This window comes from Pithys albifrons, chromosome 1 (assembly GCF_047495875.1).
Source record: "Pithys albifrons albifrons isolate INPA30051 chromosome 1, PitAlb_v1, whole genome shotgun sequence".
NCBI lineage: Eukaryota > Metazoa > Chordata > Aves > Passeriformes > Thamnophilidae > Pithys > Pithys albifrons.
This window is the reverse complement of record NC_092458.1, coordinates 23,964,051-23,983,538: the sequence shown is the minus strand read 5'-3', so window position 1 is coordinate 23,983,538 and position 19,488 is coordinate 23,964,051. Positions and strand designations below refer to the sequence as shown.

Genomic DNA, 19,488 nt, shown 5'->3' with positions numbered 1-19,488 from the left:
AGTTCCCATTGCATCTTCCCAATTATTAACATCATTTTGGTGTTTTACATTACTGTCTTTGTGGCTCTCCAATAAAAATGAAAATAATAGCCAGTGTAGTTAAGTGTCATGATAAACTCATTAATCTTTGGAAAGCAGACAGATGCTATAGTGATAATGACAAATAAAAGACTAGAGTTATTTTTAATTTTGCAACCTTGGCTGACAAGACAGAAGATGTAACAACACTGCTCTACCAGCAATTTGTGACAGTAACATTTTAGGATTGACTCTTAACCAAACTCAAAAAGCCCACACCAATCATACTGCCCACAATAGAGCTGGAGAGGAGCTTTTACAAAGGCATATCGTGACAGGACAAGGGGGAATGTTTCCTTGTGCCCAACCCTCTGTATCTGTCTATACTTCTGATTTAACTGAAGTACAACCTTCCAGAACCAGGACATGCAGAACTGAACACAAGACTTCATCAGGTAAATTTTAGATTCCATACACTAAGTTCTAGTAAGCCTCCACTGAATCTATACAAATTGATTTTTCCTGGTTAAAATCATAACAAGCTCTAATGGCACCAATTACAACAACTCACATCTTTCAAATAAAACCACACCTACAAACAATTTTCCAGGTCCTTAAACTCACAGATGAGGTCCTAAAAACTGTTTAAAAATGTACCTAAAATATTTTCAAACTGAGAAAATTGTAATTTCTGACTAAAGTTTAAACATTTACCTTAAAGATACATGATACAAAACAGCTGAATCCAAAGACTGAAAATCAGCAAACTGAGAACAGGAACTGCAAATGAGATTTCACAAGTACCTTTGCAGAACAGTTCCCAGCCTGTTTCTGCTGCTCATCCAGGAAAGGGGCCAGTCAAGAACAATTGAATAAAACAGAATAATTTCCAGAACATATTCCTGCATATTGTATTTCCCATGGGTTCCTCAGATGGAAGAAGCCAGATGAATGCCAGATTAACTGCTCTGAGCTTGGCTACCGTCTTTTTCAAGGACCTAAAGACAACTTCAGCTGATCCTATATATTCCAGTGCATGGAGGAACCCAAGTACATAAATTCTTTGTAAATAAAACATGGAGCATTTTGTTCACTTTGTTTTGTTACAAAGTCACAATATAATAAATGTTTAGATGGAGTAGCTACAATTTTTTGAAAATGCTTTTCAACTGACATTCTTTTTGATTTGCAGATGAAATGAAACTTATGCAATGCATAAGGCAAGAGCAAGAGGTTAAAAAACAATCACATAATATTTATTTAACTCTTAGATGAAAGCTAGTCACCTGGTTGGATATTATAAATGTAATCACCAGGATAATGTTCAGTTTTGTGATATGCTTGAGACTTCTTCCTAAACGTTCTTAATGAAGTTTCTTATGGAACAATTCCCAAGAAGAAAATCTTCAATGTAACAGTGATATTTTTACTCAGCAGTTGCAAGGACAAATTAATTTTAAGCTAAGCTATACTCTCAAAATGCAATTTTCTATAATTTTTTTTTCAGATTTTTTTTGCCCTCCCCAAAAGGAGAAATTCTCCCAATGCAGTAGAGACTTGAACTCACCTTTCCATGATCCACTCCGGCCGAACTACTTTTTCTCCTTTCAATTCTTTTATTTTGGCATTTGGAAGATTGGTGGCAATGATGTGAGTTGTTTTTGATCTGGAGTAGTACACATGGTATTGGCCTCCATGTAACATCATTAGCCGTCTTAATTCATCAGCTGAGGGATCTGCAAAATTAAAACCAGAAATATTCCTGTTTTGTGATGGCAAATACAACAAAAACCCCCAACTTTAGCTGATATGTATGATGCCACACTCAGAAAGAGTGAAAACCATTGTTTTTCTCCTGAAAAGAACAAATGAAAAAAAGCATTTTTCAAGAGATGTCGAAAACTGTGTTTTTGAAGAGACTGATTCAAAATGTAAACATTCTACTTGTTATAGAGGATTGTTCTGGATCTGTATGGTGGAAGGCAGGGAAAATACTCAAGTAGATTTAATGCTAAACTACACCAAAAATCACTTTACGTTGACATAACACAAAATAAGATTAACTCACATATCTTTTCACCAGAGTATGAGAAACTAGTTAATACCCAGAAGTAACAGAAAATACATACTATTAAAAGGGGTTTGCAACAGGATAAATCCCCTACTATAAAACTTCTCCTTTACTGAAGCAGTTAACTCACTCTTTCCTCACCAGGTTATTCATTAATTGTTTCTGGGAACAGAGAATATCTTAAAAACTAACAACTCTTTTTATCTCCTGAATAGTATTTTGCAAGCAGAGGTAGGGAATGGGAGGGAAAAAAAGGCAAAAAGTTTTAGCTTTGAAAACATTTGCAGTTGTGTCACACTGCACCAAAAGGTTTGGGTCAGCACAAATAACAAGGTTTGAATATTGAGAATAAGATACTAAAAAAACCAGTTGATCAATACAGGACGAAAGAAAATTTTTTTAGAGTACAGTTACAATTCCTTCCAGTGGTCTACTGTCAATTTCCAAACTATGTGTATGTATGTGTATGGCCAGACTTGGCAAACAAAGATTTGGGAAGGGCTCTCCCCACGTGGGTGTGCCCTTCCAGCTTGTGCAGTGGATTTTTTAGGTGAGGCACAGCATGCACAGAACTGGCCCCACCGTTTAAGTCCTGAGGTCCATCTGCCACGGCCAAGTGAGCTTGGACAGTGACAGGGAAGTCCTCGGGACTGTCACAGCACCTAGTACTAACCAGGGCTGACCCTGGTGAGCATCCGAGATGTGACGGGATGGGATGGCAGTAACACTTCAATAAACCTCTAACTTTTAACTAAAAATAGCACACATTTTTCCCAAATATTATCTTTCCTACTTCAGCCTTTTGGACAACCGCCTCGTCGAGCACCATTCAGGCACCAGCACCTTGAAGAATATGCAAATGCGAGATTTTAAACTGCCTGTACTAAATAACTGAGATGGCATTAACAGTTTATCATATCCACCTTAACCTTTTCCAGTCCGTTTGAGCCCTGTGCTCAAACCAGCATTAATCCACACCACAGAAGCTGCACGCACCAGTTACATAATAGTCACAATGTTCCTGGCACAGATCCTTGGAAAAGGCTTCTGGGGAGTTTCAAAAAGGTTATTAAGCTGCTTTACAGAACCCAGGAGAAGCATGAACATAAGCAGGGTAGATTAAAAACCTTACTCCAGCTACCGTGCACTATCAGTCCATCACAGATAATGCATATATGTCTTACCTCTTCTCTTGCTCCTCCCTCCACTATTAGTGGGGTCTCTGTCTCAAGCACTATGCCACTCTGAGAAGAAAACCTTGACACACCCACCCAAACATAAAATTAAGGCATACAATCCAACTATGAACAGTTTGGAAAACTGAAACTTTAAAATGTGTAGAGTATGGAGGAAGTTAAAAGGTTTCATTTCAAATAATAAGATCACAAAAACATGGAAAAATCTACTTTGATTTCTACCAGTTATGTCTTGTGTAAATGATTAGGTAAAACAGTATTTATATTCAGAATGTAAATATCATTTTATATTGAAAACCTTAATCATGAAAAACAAAGGAATATGCAAAACGTACACAGTAACTGTCATGTATTTGTTTAGGTGCAAACTTACATGTTTTACGGTTCTTTACTCCTACTAAGATGATAAACATTAGAACAACACAAAAGTGATCCTTAAAAAAATCAAAGCTCACCTGTCAAGCCATTGACGTAGATGGCGACTCCACTGAAGATACTTGATGAATTCCCATCCCTCTGTTGCTGTATGGCTGAATCTGACCGGAACTGATCCTCCAACTTCTTAACCTTTGCTGACATGTACCCACCCTAGTTTTTAAGTTAAAAGAAAACACAACCCATGAAGCTGCCCTTATTTCCTAATTTTTACATACAGAAACTGGTCAATTGTAAGATTGGAAAGGTAAGCAACATTCCTTCAAGTTGAATTTGGTTGACACACAAGAGACATTCATTTTCCAAATGAAACAGAGTAAATCCTTCACCATAAACTGTTATCTTCAAGACAGCTGCATCTTGTTACCAACATGGCAGGATTTATTTCATAATTCTTTTATCTTTTTCCTATAGAAAAAGATTCTATCTATATAAAAATTATTAAGGAATAGAAAGAAAGAAGTAATAAGCACATGATGCAAGTTTGGATGCTAAATTGGGGCTCATTGGCCAAAGAAGCAATATAGTTCCATGTATTTTCAGTTCTTAAATATACATGACACAGTAGTATTGTAAACATTTATGTAAATTAGGTGCCTCAGTTACTGTTTGTCCAACTACAGAATGTGGTGGAGTCATCCATAAGGAGTTTTAAAATTACTTAGTTTATTTTTTTAAATGGTTGTTTATTCAAGGGTCTGCATTTACTAACAATGCAATTTAGTGGATTATTGTGAAGACTTCAGAACCTGGTAATTAAAAAATGTCTTTTTAACTTAATTATGTGTTCTCAAGTAAAGCAAAAGTGCTTCATTTATAGCATCCCTTTGGCATGCATAACAAATGGTAACCTTTTAAACCACAGAGCCACTTAACTCTTTATGAAACAAAAGCCACTTTCTTTTGAACATACCCATATTCCCCATCCGTCGCCTTCAGCAGCCCGTTTCCGCCATCCCCCTCGCCTCATGCTGAAGCCGCTGCACAGGAAGAACAAGAGCGTTTGATCAAATAATTGTTCAGCACTGGCATCACTGGCATTTCAGAGATGCACTACAGGCCATTTACAGATTATCACGAAGATTACATTTTTTTAATGGGCTTCACTGAAGTCTATGAGCTTCACAGTCAATCTAGAAATGCAAAACTGCATAAAATCCTAGTTCCTCAGTTTTGTAGTAATGCATAACACAGTTCCTGTTTATGTACCAAAACCCACACATACACATTTTATTGTATTCTCCCTGAACACAAAAAACTCATTACAACACTCAGTTTTCATAACAATTCATTTAATTCTTCCTGTTCATCCCGTATCTCCTATGGAAAAAGGAGTAATAAAATGTTCTTAAATACAACTGCTAACATTCATGCAAAATATTGCCCAAGTTATAAACAACCTTTTATTTCCTATTTGATACCACAGGCATGGTGTGATGTGGGCAAAAGCCTCCTGGTATCAGAGACTGGATTAACTTCACCAATGGATCTACAGCTGATCATGAAACATCCAAACACTTGTTGCTCCAATGCAGTACAACACACAAAAACAAAAACACCAAAGGTCATCTTACAGTCAATGAAAAGCCAACTGTTTAGGTAATCCAGGAAGTAGTTAGTTTGTGATTTGGTTCTTTGGGGTTTTTGTTTGTATAGCTTAACAATAAATAAATAAACAGATGCAACCAGCTAAACTGCAGTTTTCCTTTATGCAAGACCCTTATCCCTGGACCTTGAGCGAACAGAGCAGTGTCCTCAGCTGAGCTGTTAGTTGGCTAGAACAGAACTCTCTGACAGAAGAAGAAATGCCTGGACTGTGGCCAACTGTTCACTGCACCCAAGTGATTCACATTTCCTACAGCTGCTGTAACACTGATTTTAAAATATTGATTAATGATGCAGTAAGAGGTCACTACTACAGAGCAGCCTGTAGGAGGCTGTTATTGCATCTCTCACTTTCTAACCAAACTAGTTCTCTAAATAAAACACTATTTTGTCTTTTAGGTATATCAGCTCTTAGAGTAGGAGGATAGGATTCTAAAACAAAACAAAAAAAAGAAGCACACAAACCCACAGTAAATACACAAAAGGAAGTCAGCTGGTTTTTTCCATCCTTGCCTGCTTTTGGGAAGATACCTGTTCTCTGGATTACCCAGGTATGGTCCATCCAGTAGGAGGGCACAGCAGCTTCACTCAGTCTCCAGCTGACCACAAAGCTCGACAGCTGTGGATGGAGATCACAAGACCTTCTGGTCATTTTCCTATCCAGGCCTTCCACTGCACTGGTCTGGAGATTGCCTCATTTATTGTATTAAAATTCTGTTTCCCATGAGCATGGCTGAACATGAACTCTAGCTTTTGTCTCTTAAACCCTCTTGTCCTGGAGCTACCAAACAGGCATACTCTGACAACCACTCTGGATTGGGGGCAGGTTTGACTGCAAAACAAGACACAGTTGCAGGAAAAGTTTCTGTAAGTATTATGATCATTTTTGTGGACTATTCCAAATATGCCAAATTAGGCAACCATAGAATACAGTCCAAGCAGGTATAACCACCTTGAAAAGACAAGCTTCTGTTTTATGCTTCAGGACCTCTGCAAACACAGGAAGATCATGATGCACCTGGTTCTATGCTTATAGTTGCTATAACCTCATACAGAAACAACACTTGCAAGTAATTATGAAGATTAATCACATGTCAAGGAGATGAGCTCCACACCACCAACCACAACCAAACAACCCCTCCTCAGATTGCTCTATTTTCTCTGTAGGTACCTCCATTTCTTACCCAGAGACCTATTTCCAAGACACTGGGCCTTCTGAAATTAATTTTTAGTGGTTTGGATTATACCTAATAGATACCACAGAACTCTTAAGGAGCGCTGAGAAAAATGGGGGGAGATGAGCTAGATGGTCACATAAAATACAAAATTGACTTTTTCCCTGTAGAGAAGAGTATAGACCAGAAATGGCTTGAAGGTTTCTTTCACATGGAAAATTTCTATTTTTCCATCAGCTGAAGTCAACTGTAATTCACATCTATCACTTCTGGCTAAGAAATTCTTGAAGAGAACAGAAAAATGCAAGTTCAAAAAAACACTGCATTAATGAAAATGTCATTTGGTGGTTTTAGATGCTACAGGGATCAGTGTATGAGCTCATAAGAGACACCAGAATTTTAACTCCTGATTACTCTTTCTCCTTCATAATGAAGGATGACAAAGTCTTACAGGATGGCTACAAAAAGGATAGAGGCTCTGGAGCCATATGGAGAGGACAAGAGGCAATGGATACAAGCTGCACTAGGAAGTTTCATCTTGACATAAGAAAAATCTTTTTAGAGTGAGAACAATCAATCACTGGAGCACAGGGACATGGCACAATCCTCATTACTAGAGATTTTCAAGTTGCAAGTGGACAGGCTGCTACATAATCTCATCTAGGCTTCCTTACCCAGGGAAGGTTAGACTAGATAGACTTTTGAGATCACTTCCAAGTTGGGCTGTTCTATGATTCCAAGTCTATAGAAAATAAGACCTCTTACAAAAATAAACTCTTACTCTGAAAAAAGCCAAAGACTGTATGAAATGCACACTCTAAATCACTGCAATTCCAATCGCTGAGAAGACGGGATTTGATAGGTAGGTAACTCTGACCTCTGAACAGGCAACCTCCTGCTTAAACTAAAATTCCTAATGAAGAGTAATACCTCATAACAGTAAGCTTTTCTGAAACTTGAAACACATTCAATTTTTTTTCAGGAAGCTGAGGACGAAAGATCTCTAGTTTAAAAGCCATTAGATCTGAACACCACAACTTGCGGGGCCAATCAAAACCAGAATCATGGGAACAGACGAGCATGAACTATATCTTGCACAATCGAGGAAAAGTTAAGCAAGATTCTAAATATGCTCCTTGTGCCACGAAATAAGAAATGTAAAGACAGTAGGATGCTCCCTGTATAGGAATCATGATGAAGGGATGAGCAAGAGAAATGCTTTGCAAAGAAACATTGCACTGGAGGGGGGGTGTGTGACTGGAAATCAAGACAGGAACTTCAAACACCAATAACGAGCAGGACAATTTCTGGTAAGAATTCATTTTTCTTGTAGTTCTTTCTTATAGTATCTAACAGTTTTCCCTGTTTTCACAAACTCAAGAGCATAAATGCACAGAGACTCTGTGAAAGCAAACCACTAGTTACTGGTTTTCAGGTTATTTCTAGAGCACAAAGGACATGCTGTACAGTGACCCTTTGCCCAGAGAAAAGCTTTTTCAAGAAAATTCAAATGCTCATATTCTGGACCTGTGAACACAAAGAAATCTTCAGCAATTAAAAAATCTCAACAAACTCTGAAATTCCACAAAAGCCTTTAAAGATAAAAATATTTCTAGGAATACACTCCAGGTTTTCAGTGCAAGAGAAATAACCTTTCAAGAAAAAAAAATTAGGAACTCCTGTGGTCAAAATAAAGAGTTTTGATGTTTCGTACACCACTAGAGGCTCAGAAAAACTGAACAGAGCCAAAGATGTGTAATATCCCTTTGCCCACTGCTTCACAGGCCTAGCATTGTACTTCCCTGCAAGCACTTAACCCTGCTACTAAAGACTGTCAGTCAAAGCCAGCAGATCAGGTCATGGAATGAAATATTAAGTGTATATTTCATCAATTATATAAATGTCTGTATGTATAGAAGAGTAAAGGAGCAAGGAATGTAGGTGTGAATGTTGATGTCAGTATTTGTTTTAGTCTCATCTGTAGCACACACAGTCTGAGGCAAGAAAGTTATTTAAAATACTTTAAATTCAGGATAGTGTGAGACTGTAAGGCAGTGGCTTTCCATTATCCTGAACAGTTGGGATAAGACAGGTAAGGGACCAACCCAGACCAAAACTACAGGTATTATGGGGCAAACAGTTTGGGAGCACAAAATACAGATCTGTGAGAAGTGAGGACGGATCCTCATGGGCATTTTAATTCCAAGTCAGTACTAGTCCTGCTCAAACTTCAGTTGTTCCTGCCATACTCTTTATCAGTCTCTTTGCCAAGCATATATAGTGCAGAGATATTTCTGCTGCCTCTTCAAGTAGCCAACTTGAATCTGGCAGCATACACACTTCATGGCTCTGCACTACAAAAAAGCATATGAGTTATTTCCAGAGACAAAATGAGGCTGCACCATGACTCAACAAATACCCTGCCAAAGTTGTGTCTACATACATAGTGTAAGTTATGTTTCATTCAGATGATCCAATTTTAGGTAACTGAAAGCTGCATGAAAGTTTAACACATAACAGCTACTTTGCACTTCTCACCAGAGCAGACATGCTGTGAATGTCCTCTAGTGCAAAAGAGCTTGATGTAATTAACATACACACCACCAGTCTTATTCTTGAAGGTGTAACTCTAACAACAGAAACACGGGTGTCTCAGGCCACTGCTGAGTATCAGGATCTCTGGCTTGAACTGTAGATTGAACTCATCCCAGCTCAGCAGGGATTGAAAGTTGTTTCCATCAAGTGGGTATTTTGTGGCCTGTTTGAGTTCATGCATCTACATTCCAGCTCCCACATCAAACTCGCCACTCTACTTGGCACTGCTCTGCAAGCTCTTTGAGGAAAGAACTGTCTTGCATGTTTACACATTTCTCAGCACAAGAGAGTCCCACTCTTGGCTGAGTCTTCTGGAAAAGAACTGCTGCTACAGGGTATAAAACTGTTCTCTACAACATATTGAAAAGTTCAGAACCCAGCAGAACTTACACAAAAAAAGTTAAAAAGCTTTTTTAAAGACACTATATGCTTAAATGTCTGTAGCTTCAGACAATTCAGAGCTAACACTGCTGTTGCCACATTAAAATTAACTAATTAGTATACTGTAAAGCAAGTGAATTTCATTCTAGGTGGGAAATAAACTCTCAGGGTGAAGTTTTGTAAGATGGTTGAGTCAACTTGATGGCTGACTGCCACCGAAAGGGATGGTTCTGCTTTTCAACCTCTGCTGGCCTAACAGGCTTTATTTATCCCTTCCTCCCAGCCTCTACACCACTTCCAAGCTCACATGACCCCTATGATCATAGCGCTGCTATGTGCAATTCAGCTCACTAAAAAAAACCAGAAAAATGACATAAAATTATGAGTTAGTTGGTTTCCTGCAAGTTCAGCAAGATGAAATGACTTACAAAAGCATCAGACAAAGCCAAAGTAGGCAGGCCAGAAAAGAGCAAAGGATGGGATTTTAAGATTACCATAGCCATTTCTAGAAAACAACTTTGAGGGTCATGGTTATAACTAACTGCAGTGCAAATGTAGGTATAGAACCACAGTGAGCTGGCTACTCTTCACCAACTAGATGTGCTTATGCTTTTTGCCCCAGTAAACCAGACGGGGAGGCTACCTCACTTTTATCATGGTATAAAGGCTTTAAAAGAAAGTTACAAACCATCAAACAGCTCCCCATCTTAGGCCACATATGCACTTCTGCCTACAAGCACCTGGTGTTACGGGGCCCAGACAGGACACTTGGAACAGCTGTCCTCAAAAACACCCAACATCACCTGCATCATCTGTGAGTAAACATAAGAGTATACATTAGGAAAGAACAAACTTTAAAGTCTTGGGCAAATTAAATATTAAGACACAAAACAATCAGCATAAGAAACTTAGAAATAGCATTTTTCTAAAATATGAGCACCCATGGCATTTGCTAGAAGGGTGAAACACCATACAAGTCACACAAAGCATGGGAAAAACTCGAGTCCTTCCGAATCTACTCCTTATGTGCAACTGACTATTCCAGAACTGTGTTCTGTGCATACTTTCATTTGAGCTTGATAGCAAAGAAACGATACTCTGACCTTCAGTTCAAGCACTCCCCCAGAAAGAGACACAGGAACTCTTTGCTAAACTAATCCAGTTTCCAAACTGACTCTTTTTGCAACTCAAAATGGTCTTTATTTCAGATCAGTCTGGTTTACAATCATGGACTAAATACTTTACACACATGTAACAACTAAGAAATATAAATTTCTTTTGCTGGCTAAACATCACAGTGACATAAAGCAGTTGCACAGCAGGTAATAATTTATATCAGAGTGGTACAAAACAAAAGTGTTTTTATCTTTTCACAACTGATTTGGGAGTCCAGGGCAGATGATTAACTGTCCCAACTTGAGAAAGCATGAGCACAAAGTCCAAAAACCAGCATCACTGCACAGTCTGAACCAGCTTTGAACAATTTGTTTTCAAGATACCCTTTTTGCTTTTATACATGGCATTTGAGATGGTCAGTTCTTTGAAAAACAGCAAGACAGATTCAATTTGAGACCAACTGTCAATGTTTCATTCCCCTCTAGGAATAGCACTCAGTAGCAGCTCCAGCCCATTTAGAGCTTGTCACAAGTAGTGGTTTTACTTGCTTAAATTTTCCTTCTGCTTACAGAAGACTCCAGGCTTCAGTTTCAATGTTTCTGCATTTCTGGCAAAGTCATGATCTCCCCAACCCCCTCAGAGTTCCTCAGTGATAACGGGCTTTGCTTCACCCATCTGCATTGCTCTATGTAACCACATAGCTCAATTCACTTCTTAGTTCAAGTATCACCTCTTTGATACGTCTGCTCTTACTGCCATGACACACAGGGAAGTTTCAGCAAACTTTGACTGGCTTCAACATTTCTGTGCTTAAATTCTTTTGAGGCTTCAACCTCCAAGAGGACTTAGCACATTCACAATCTTTATGCCAGCTTCTAAATTCTTAGAATCCATAATAAAATCCATTAACTAAAAAAGAGCAAGAAGCATAATGGAATTAGGACTCTCAACAATAGTAAATGGATTGTAAATTACCAAAAGGAAATTCTCTCTTGGACTTGAGTATCTGAAACAACAAACAAGATGAATTTATGCACTGGGTAGTCTTCCTTCAAGCCCCTTTATTTCTCTGCAGTATTTGAGAACAGAGAACCGTCTTACCCTTTTCTTTAAAAGGAAGACTGGGATCTTCATTTTCTACCTAATAAATCAACAGAACTTGTTTAGGAGGGTCTTAGTTTGTGCCCTCAGTCTGACAATCCAGTCCTGCAACTCCTGTCTTACCCAAGTAGCCTGTACTGAGGTGTAGGTCAAGAAGCCAGTAGGCAGCACCAGTAAACCACGATCCCTCCTCCCAAATAATGAGAAGAGTTGCTGCTGCTGCTGTTGCTGAATGATTTAGGACTTTCTAAGACTTCCTAGAGACAACTGAAGGAAGCCTCCTTGCAAAGCTAAAGGGAAAATTAACAAGGCAGGAAACGTGGGTAAGTGGAGCCACAATTATCTGAAAATAAACAACTGGAAAATTTTCATTAGATGATCAAAGCAAGAAATCTGTGAATGTTCTGCATTTATTAACATCAAATTCAGAGGAACTGTGCTTGTGAAAACCTCTGCCACACACTACCTTCAGATTTCCCAGACTTCAGCCCAGCAGACTGGTGAAACCCTTCAGAAGAGCCTACACAGTTTTGACCGATTTTATGTATTTGTTTGGCTACACAGGTGTGTATGTTTATCTGTGTGTATGTGCACACAAGTACATGTCTATACACACAACAAACTGACCTTTGTTGCTGGGCACTGTCATTGCTCACTACCCAGATTAACCACTCTGGCAACAGTGAATGGCACAGAAACAAACCCATGCCCTGGGCCAATGCTGTAACCAATGTACTGAGAAGGCACGTGAGGTTTAACAAGACCAAGCACAAGGTGCTGTACCTGGGTCGGGGCAACCCCCCCCCCATCAATACAGGCTGAGGAATGAGCAGCTCAAAAGCAGCCCTGAAGGACTTTGGGGTGCTGGTGGATGAGGGGCTGGACATAAGCCAGGAATGCACACTTCCATCCCAGAAAGCCAGTCACACCCCGGGCTGCATCAAGAGCACCACGGCCAGCAGGTCAAGGAAGGTGATTCTGCCGCTCTGCTCCACTCTGGGGAAACCCCACCTCTAGCACAGCATCCCCCTCTGGAGTCCCCAGGACAGGATGGACACAGGTCTGTTGGAGTGAGTCCAGAGGAGGGCCACCAAGATGATTAGAGGGATGAAATGTCCTTCTTATGAAGACAGGGTGAGAGAACTGGGTTTGTCCAGCCTGGAAAAGAGAAGGCTTTGGGGTGCCCTTATTGTGGCCTTCCACTACCTGGGAGAATACAAGACAGGAGAGAGACTACTTACAAGGGCATGTGGTGACAAGACCAGGGGGAACAGCTTCAAACTGAAAACGAATAGGTTTAGATCAGATATTAGGAGTAAATTCTTTGCTCTGAGAGTGGTGAGGCACTGGAACAGGTTGCCCAGAGGAGCTGTAGATGCCCCATCCCACGGTGTGCTCAAGGCCAGGCTGGATGGGACTCTGAGCAACCTGGTCTAGCGGAAGGTGTCCCTGCCCATCTTCACAACCCCTTCCAGGCCAGGCCATTCACTGATGAAGCTGAGGTTTCCTTAGGAGACATGCCCAAGGGATTTGTGCCTTATGGTCAATGCTATCACTGAGCAGGCATTTATACAGCCAGGCTCTTCAGGGAAAATGAGAGATAAGGCATCCACCTGGCAAATGTTGGATGATGTGAGACACTGAGGAGGACCATTTCTCTACTCATATATGGGCAGCAAACCTCCAAGAACTCAGTAACTTCACCAGCAAAAGCACTGATGACTAAAGATTCTGTAAACACGCAGTTTTAGTGCTCATTGCAGCTTTTGAATGACATCACTTAACTTCAACTGACATTGCATAGTCAAGTTCCCAAATGTTTTTCTGAAATTGCCTTTGAAACTCTCAAAGATGCAGAATCTTTTTTGAAGTAAAACCTTCACAACATATTGCTTCTATGCTTAGCCTTGAAGTTTTGAGTTTCTACTTGAGTCTTCTACATCTTTCGTTAGTCCACGGATATCACTTTTTTTCATCAACTCAGAGCAAGACTAGAAAGAATCAGATTAAACTAGTAAGTGGCGAAATCAAAAAAAATGGAAATTGTTTTTCATCTACTGCCTAGTTTATTTGTAGATTCTCTGACACTTGATACCAACGATGTTAAAAGTCCACACTGGTTGAATAGATAAATGGAATAAAAAGATATACATTTTGATGTAAAAAAACTACAGAAACTCAGAACATAAAGGGAAAGTATCTCAGTATGCTTGTTTATTATTACCAAGGCAAAATTCTGATCCAATCCAATATATTTTCAACTTTCCTCCTAGATTTAGAGAAAAATAAAAAGACAGGGCACACTGGTTCTGTGTTTTCCAGGAAAAACACAGTTTTAAGTTCTTCAGACAAAACAAAAATGCTCTAATTCTTTAGGATACTTAAACTCAAATCTGAATTGTATTCTTGGCCTGAAATGGTTTTAAGTTGGTATTTTAAATACCTCTGACATCAAACCAACAATGTTACACTGCTACTCAGTGGAGACAGATCCATATAAAACAGCCCTTGAGTGAAAAGGGCTTATCCCAAGCAAATAAAACACTGGTAGAGCTTGGGTTAAAAATCAACAAAGAAGTTACAGGAATCATTATGGAGGGGCAACACTCAACATTTCCAGGCAGCCAGAAATTACAGCAAAAAGTCATTATCCCTACCTCTTCCCCAGTACTGTTTTATAAAGAATATTCTTGGAACTGCTCACCAAATAATGCGATTTCAGCAGGAAAATCGAGGAAATAGTGACTGAAAAGGCACTATTAGAGCCCAGTGCTCTCACGTTTTCTGAGAACAAGCAGGTTCAGGAACCCGGAAGAGCATCCTTTCAATACAGATCATTATTTTAGTTCTTTACTTCAACTGAAGTTGCATTCAATAGTACAGAATGGCAAAATACATTCACTCTACTTGGAAAACTGCACTAATCATTTACCTGACATGCCACAGGGTCAGGGGCTTTCCTATTTTTAAGAATTATCAGCAATTTCATGAATTCCTTTAAAAAGCAACAGCTCCCAGGTTTCCAAAATGACGTAAGTGGAGTATAACCATTTGTGTAAGACGCTGACTCATCATGCCCTGAACTAACAGATGAGCTGAGGCTGCTCAAAAAGATGAAGTCATGAACATGGTGGACAGAACCTTATTTTCCTTCAGAAGCTGACAAAACATCCCAGCAACAGTCCCCAGGATCCTGCCAAAATACACCAGCCACCTCACCCTGCCAGAAGACTCCCAATCTCTAAGTCAATAGAGAAAAACCTTAGAGCAGTTCTTGACCCTGCTCTGCGCAGCTTCAGCACCACTTTCTTGTGAATTGGTTTTTGCAAGAATGACTGCAAAGTATTTGAGCTGTGTCTTCTAAGCAAAATCAGCTTCCTCTTCTTCAGAAATATTTCATAAATGAAGAAGCTGAAGAGATGTGCACGAATTGAGGCAAACCAATACAAAGGCTGCAACCAAAAGCTCCCTTACACTGGGATTTGGTTAAGGTATTTGCAGGTGTCTGGGAACAGAATGGAAAACCAAGAGGAGACAGAAGAGTTAACCACAATATGAGCTTTACTTACACAAGCAGCCAAACTTCAAACCACTGCTGAGCACTATTAAAAGGCAGAATACCAAGTGGGAGACCTGAAAGTTGGAGAGGAAATGAGTCTGGCCCATGTCTCCTATCCACAAAAAATAAACAAAATATTGCTTTCCCCAAAACCTATCACTGAAATTCAGGGACTGCTGTCTGCCCAGCCATTTAAAGCAAAGACTATGGAAGATGCAATCTTTGCTGTGGATATACCAAACTAAAAGTGTCTCCTAGAAGAATTTCATGGTCACAGATTCTTTAACTACAGTAGCAGCAGTCCTTCAGTCAGCTTTGAAAGACAAGCCACAGCAACTGAAGTTATCATTACACCCAGAATTTAAAGCTGCTCCACACACTCATCTCTCTTCTGATGAAGAGTGAGAAAGTAGAAGGGTTTCCTAATTCTGATTTTTATCTTATGAGCACCAGCTACTCCACATGAAATACAGAAGGGATCACAGACATGGAGTCCCTCTTCCCTAAAAACATTTGTGTCTCCAATTAAAAATACCGTCTGGTTTTCCCAACAGAGCAAAAGCTGCTCTTAGGGTAAAGCACTACAAAACCCACAAACATACTACATGACACAGAATTCCTTGTGATTTTTTGCATCCACTTAGATTTGCTCTCTTACTTTCAACATTTTTTGTAACTCCACAGTCCCTCTCATTTCTATTTGTTTCCACTTTTTCCTCATTTTGCTATGCTTAGGTAATCACACAGCACTATCACCAAATTAAGCTGCGCTGTATTCTCGAGGAAGGGTTTCCACATTTGGATATTTAGGTCCCTTGTTGTATCTATGGCAGGCAAATACGGGCTGACAGAGATCTCAGTGATAATAATATACCCCTTTAATCCAAACAAAAATGTTGAATAAAAAATCATTCCTCATGAAATAAACAATAGTTAACAAGTTAAATGGGGAAAGCACAGGGCAGGGTCAGGTAAGTTTTTTTTCCCTGCTTGTCCTGAACAACAGACTTATGAAAAAAAAAGGTCTGTGTAATCATATTAATTTTTTTCTTATTGATTTTTGGCTACTTAAAACCAGATTTCATTCCTACATTTTAAAATCTCTCCAGTAACCGAAAAGGATGATAGGAAGACTGAAAATTTGTGATGAAACTTCTTTCAAGAAGTCATAGGGGTCAAAGGATCAGAAACAACTAATCAAAATTGGCACTCAGTCACAACACACTATCCCTGCATCAGAAGAGACAGTAAGGGTATGTACGCACTATCCAGAAAGACTGACTGGGTTGAAGGGCCCAGTACTGAATAACTTTCTCAAGACACAGATATTGTACACAGGAAAATGTAAAATCAGTGTACTTGTGAGGCTTGAAATATACTAATGTATTTTTCTGATCAGAGCTCTGTTTTTAAAACAATCTTTAAGTAGTAAAACATCAGAGTCACAAGGCAGGTGTCTGACTGTGCTTCTACCAACACTGTCCTACCAGTGACCTCCAGTGTGACAGCCTGGGATTATTTACTAACAGGGATTTGGTACATTATCCAGTGGAAGAAATGGACTGAATGAAAGACCAATATGGTGAGAATGGATAATAACTATATGCTTGAGGCAAGATGGCAAAGAATTTGTCAGAGATTTGTATCTCTGTGTAAAATGCCATAAAGCTTAGAAAGATGGGACTATTCCAGAAATAAATTTTAGCTGTAACCTCTTGCAACTAATGGTAATTAGGCAACTGTTTAAACCAGTTCTATCTGAGCAACAATTGCATCTAAATGAACAAAGAATTTAGATCATAAAATTACAATCCTCTGTTTTTACTTCTTTAGATTACAGTATCAAATTTGATGTTGGATCTGTTCTTTAGATCAAAATGCAAAACAAGCATCAACTCATCCTTCCATTAAGATAATCATTAGCACAAGCAGAGTGTTCACAGCCCTGTCATTCTGAAGACTGGGACATTAATTTTAAAACATCAGAAATAATGGAATATTACAACATATAATACAGAGATTTTCTACAACAAACCCCCCAACAAACGTGTTTGTGATACTATATTCTTCTCCCTTCTTAAGGTTAACATGCCATTACCAGGCGTTTCCCGTCAGGAGCTTTTTGCTCAGTATCACAGGTCAAGTCAATGATAACTCTATAGCAAAATGCATCAAAATCCTGCGGGGAAGGGGAGAAGAAGCACCAGCAAACGCGTCTGTCGCTTGGTGTTTGTAAGCACAGGCTTACTCATCAAGCACAGGTCCTCCCTCTTCCCTTCAGCACACCAGTTATACCCAGCACTATTGCTCAGCAAATACAACTTGTTACCAACACGACGGGAAACCGCAGGCAAGGCACAGGCAGCTACGGCGCGGGGAGGGCTGAGGAAGGCACGGCCGCGCCAGGGCTCGGGCTTTCCCACCGCGCCTCCCCCTCCAACCCCTTTCCCTGCAGTGACCCCTCGGCGCTGGCAGAGCGCTGAGGCACAGCCCGGCTGGCTCCGGCTCTGCCTGGGAGGGGGCCCCGTGTTGTGTCTGCAGCGCAGGCCCCATGTGACAGGCACAGACACACCGACAGACAGACAGACACACGCACAGGTGCGGGGAGGGGCGGCTGACCCGGGCACGCGCACACCTGGCGCGCACCCGCGAGGCGGGCGGGGGCGCGCACAAGCGCGCGCACAGGGGCCCGTCCGCGCGCCCCCCCCGCCCTGCCGCGCGCGAGCGGGGGCAACCGAGGCCCCGCGCGCCGGTTACATAACGCCGCGCGCCGCCCCGGCTGCCGTCCCTCCCATTCCCGCGCCGGGATGAGCACGGGGAAGGCCCAGGCCGCGGGCCCAGGGAGGGGCTGAGGCAGGGCAGCGGCTGCGGGCCCCGCGCCTGCCTCTCCGGCTCCCGCTCCCACCCTCCCTCCCTCCCTCCCTTCTCCCCGTCCCCGAGGCGACCCCCGCCCCGCCGCCATAGGGGCTGCCGTGCCGCGAGGGGGAACGTGCCCGCTCCAGCAGCCCCGCCGCCGCCGCTCACCTTTCGCTGCGTCCCAGACGCACATTCCCGGGGGCGCCGCCGCCGCCGCCTCCTGCCCTGCCGGCCCGTGTGTGCTTCACATCGCGGTTCCCCCTCTGGCACGGACGGACACACGCAACCACCACTGCCTCCTGCCCGCCTTCCTCTTCCTCCTCCTCCCCAGCGCCAGCCGCGCTCTCCCCTCGCTCTCCCCCCGCACGGTGTCCCCGGCACGGCCCCTCCTCCTCCTGCTCCTCTCCCTGCCCCCCCCACCCCCCGCCCGCCCCTTCCCGCGAGCGCGTCACGGGAGCGTCTCGCGCCACCAACCCGCCGCCGCCGCGCGGGCAACAAACGGCGCGCGCCGGGCCGGGCCGGGCCGCGGGGTCAGGGCGCCCCCTGCCGGGCCGTCCGCGCGGGGAGAGGGGCGGGGCGGGCGCGTGACGGCGGCGCGGGGCGGGGCGGGGCGGGGCGGCGCGGGGCGGGGCGGGGCGGCGCGGGGCGGGGCGGGGCGGCGCGGGGCGGGGCGGGGCGGCGCGGGGCGGGGCGGGGCGGCGCGGGGCCGGGCGCGAGCGGTTCGCGCGCCGTTCCCGCCGCGCCCGGGTGAGCTGCGGGGTGGCGGCGCCCCCCGGCGGCCCGACGGGCACGCCGCAGACGTGGGAGCGTGTGGGATTGGAGGCGGGACGGGAGCGGTGGGAGCGTGGGATTGGGGACGGGAGGGGAACGGTGGGAGCGCGGGATTGGGGACGGGAGGGGAACGGTGGGAGCGCGGGATTGGGGACGGGAGGGGAGCGGTGGGAGCGTGGGATTGGGGACGGAAGGGGAGCGGTGGGAGCGTGGGATTGGGGACGGGAGCGGTGGGAGCGTGGGATTGGAGACGGGAGGGGAGCGGTGGGGGCGTGGGATTGGGAACGGGAGGGGAGCGGTGGGGGCGCGGGATTGGGGACGGGACGGGAGCGATGGGAGCGCGGGATTGGGGACGGGACGGGAGCGGTGGGGCGTGGGATGCGCACCGGGACGGGACGGTACGGGAGCGGTGGGGAAGTGGGATTCGGGACGGGACGGTATGGGAGCGGTGGGGAAGTGGGATTCGGGACGGGACGGTACGGGAGCGGTGGGGAAGTGGGATTCGCACCGGGACGGGAGCGGTGGGGGCGTGGGATTCGCACCGGGACGGGACAGGAGCGCAGGGGATCGGCGTGCCCAGCACTGCTCGGACCTCCCGCTTCCAAGGGC

The 19,488-nt window shown here is 43.1% G+C and overlaps 1 protein-coding gene across 4 annotated transcripts in view; it reads right to left on the bottom strand.

Moving 5' to 3' along the window:
- Positions 1-18,498, bottom strand: part of REV1 (REV1 DNA directed polymerase) — a 57,763-nt gene extending 39,265 nt beyond the window's left edge. The window contains exons 1-5 of one of the 4 annotated variants that reach the window (XM_071581612.1): positions 18,277-18,350; positions 5,839-5,944; positions 4,634-4,700; positions 3,741-3,873; positions 1,586-1,754 (exon numbers count right to left, since the gene is read on the bottom strand). In XM_071581612.1, coding sequence (XP_071437713.1) covers positions 1,586-1,754; positions 3,741-3,873; positions 4,634-4,690 — 359 coding nt within the window. In that variant the 5' untranslated portion in view covers positions 4,691-4,700; positions 5,839-5,944; positions 18,277-18,350. Of the gene's footprint in view, positions 1-1,585; positions 1,755-3,740; positions 3,874-4,633; positions 4,701-5,838; positions 5,945-18,276 lie in introns of all 4 variants that reach the window. The other 3 variants (XM_071581547.1, XM_071581769.1, XM_071581704.1) reach the window with 3 other exon arrangements.
- Between the last annotated feature and the right edge of the window lie 990 nt (positions 18,499-19,488).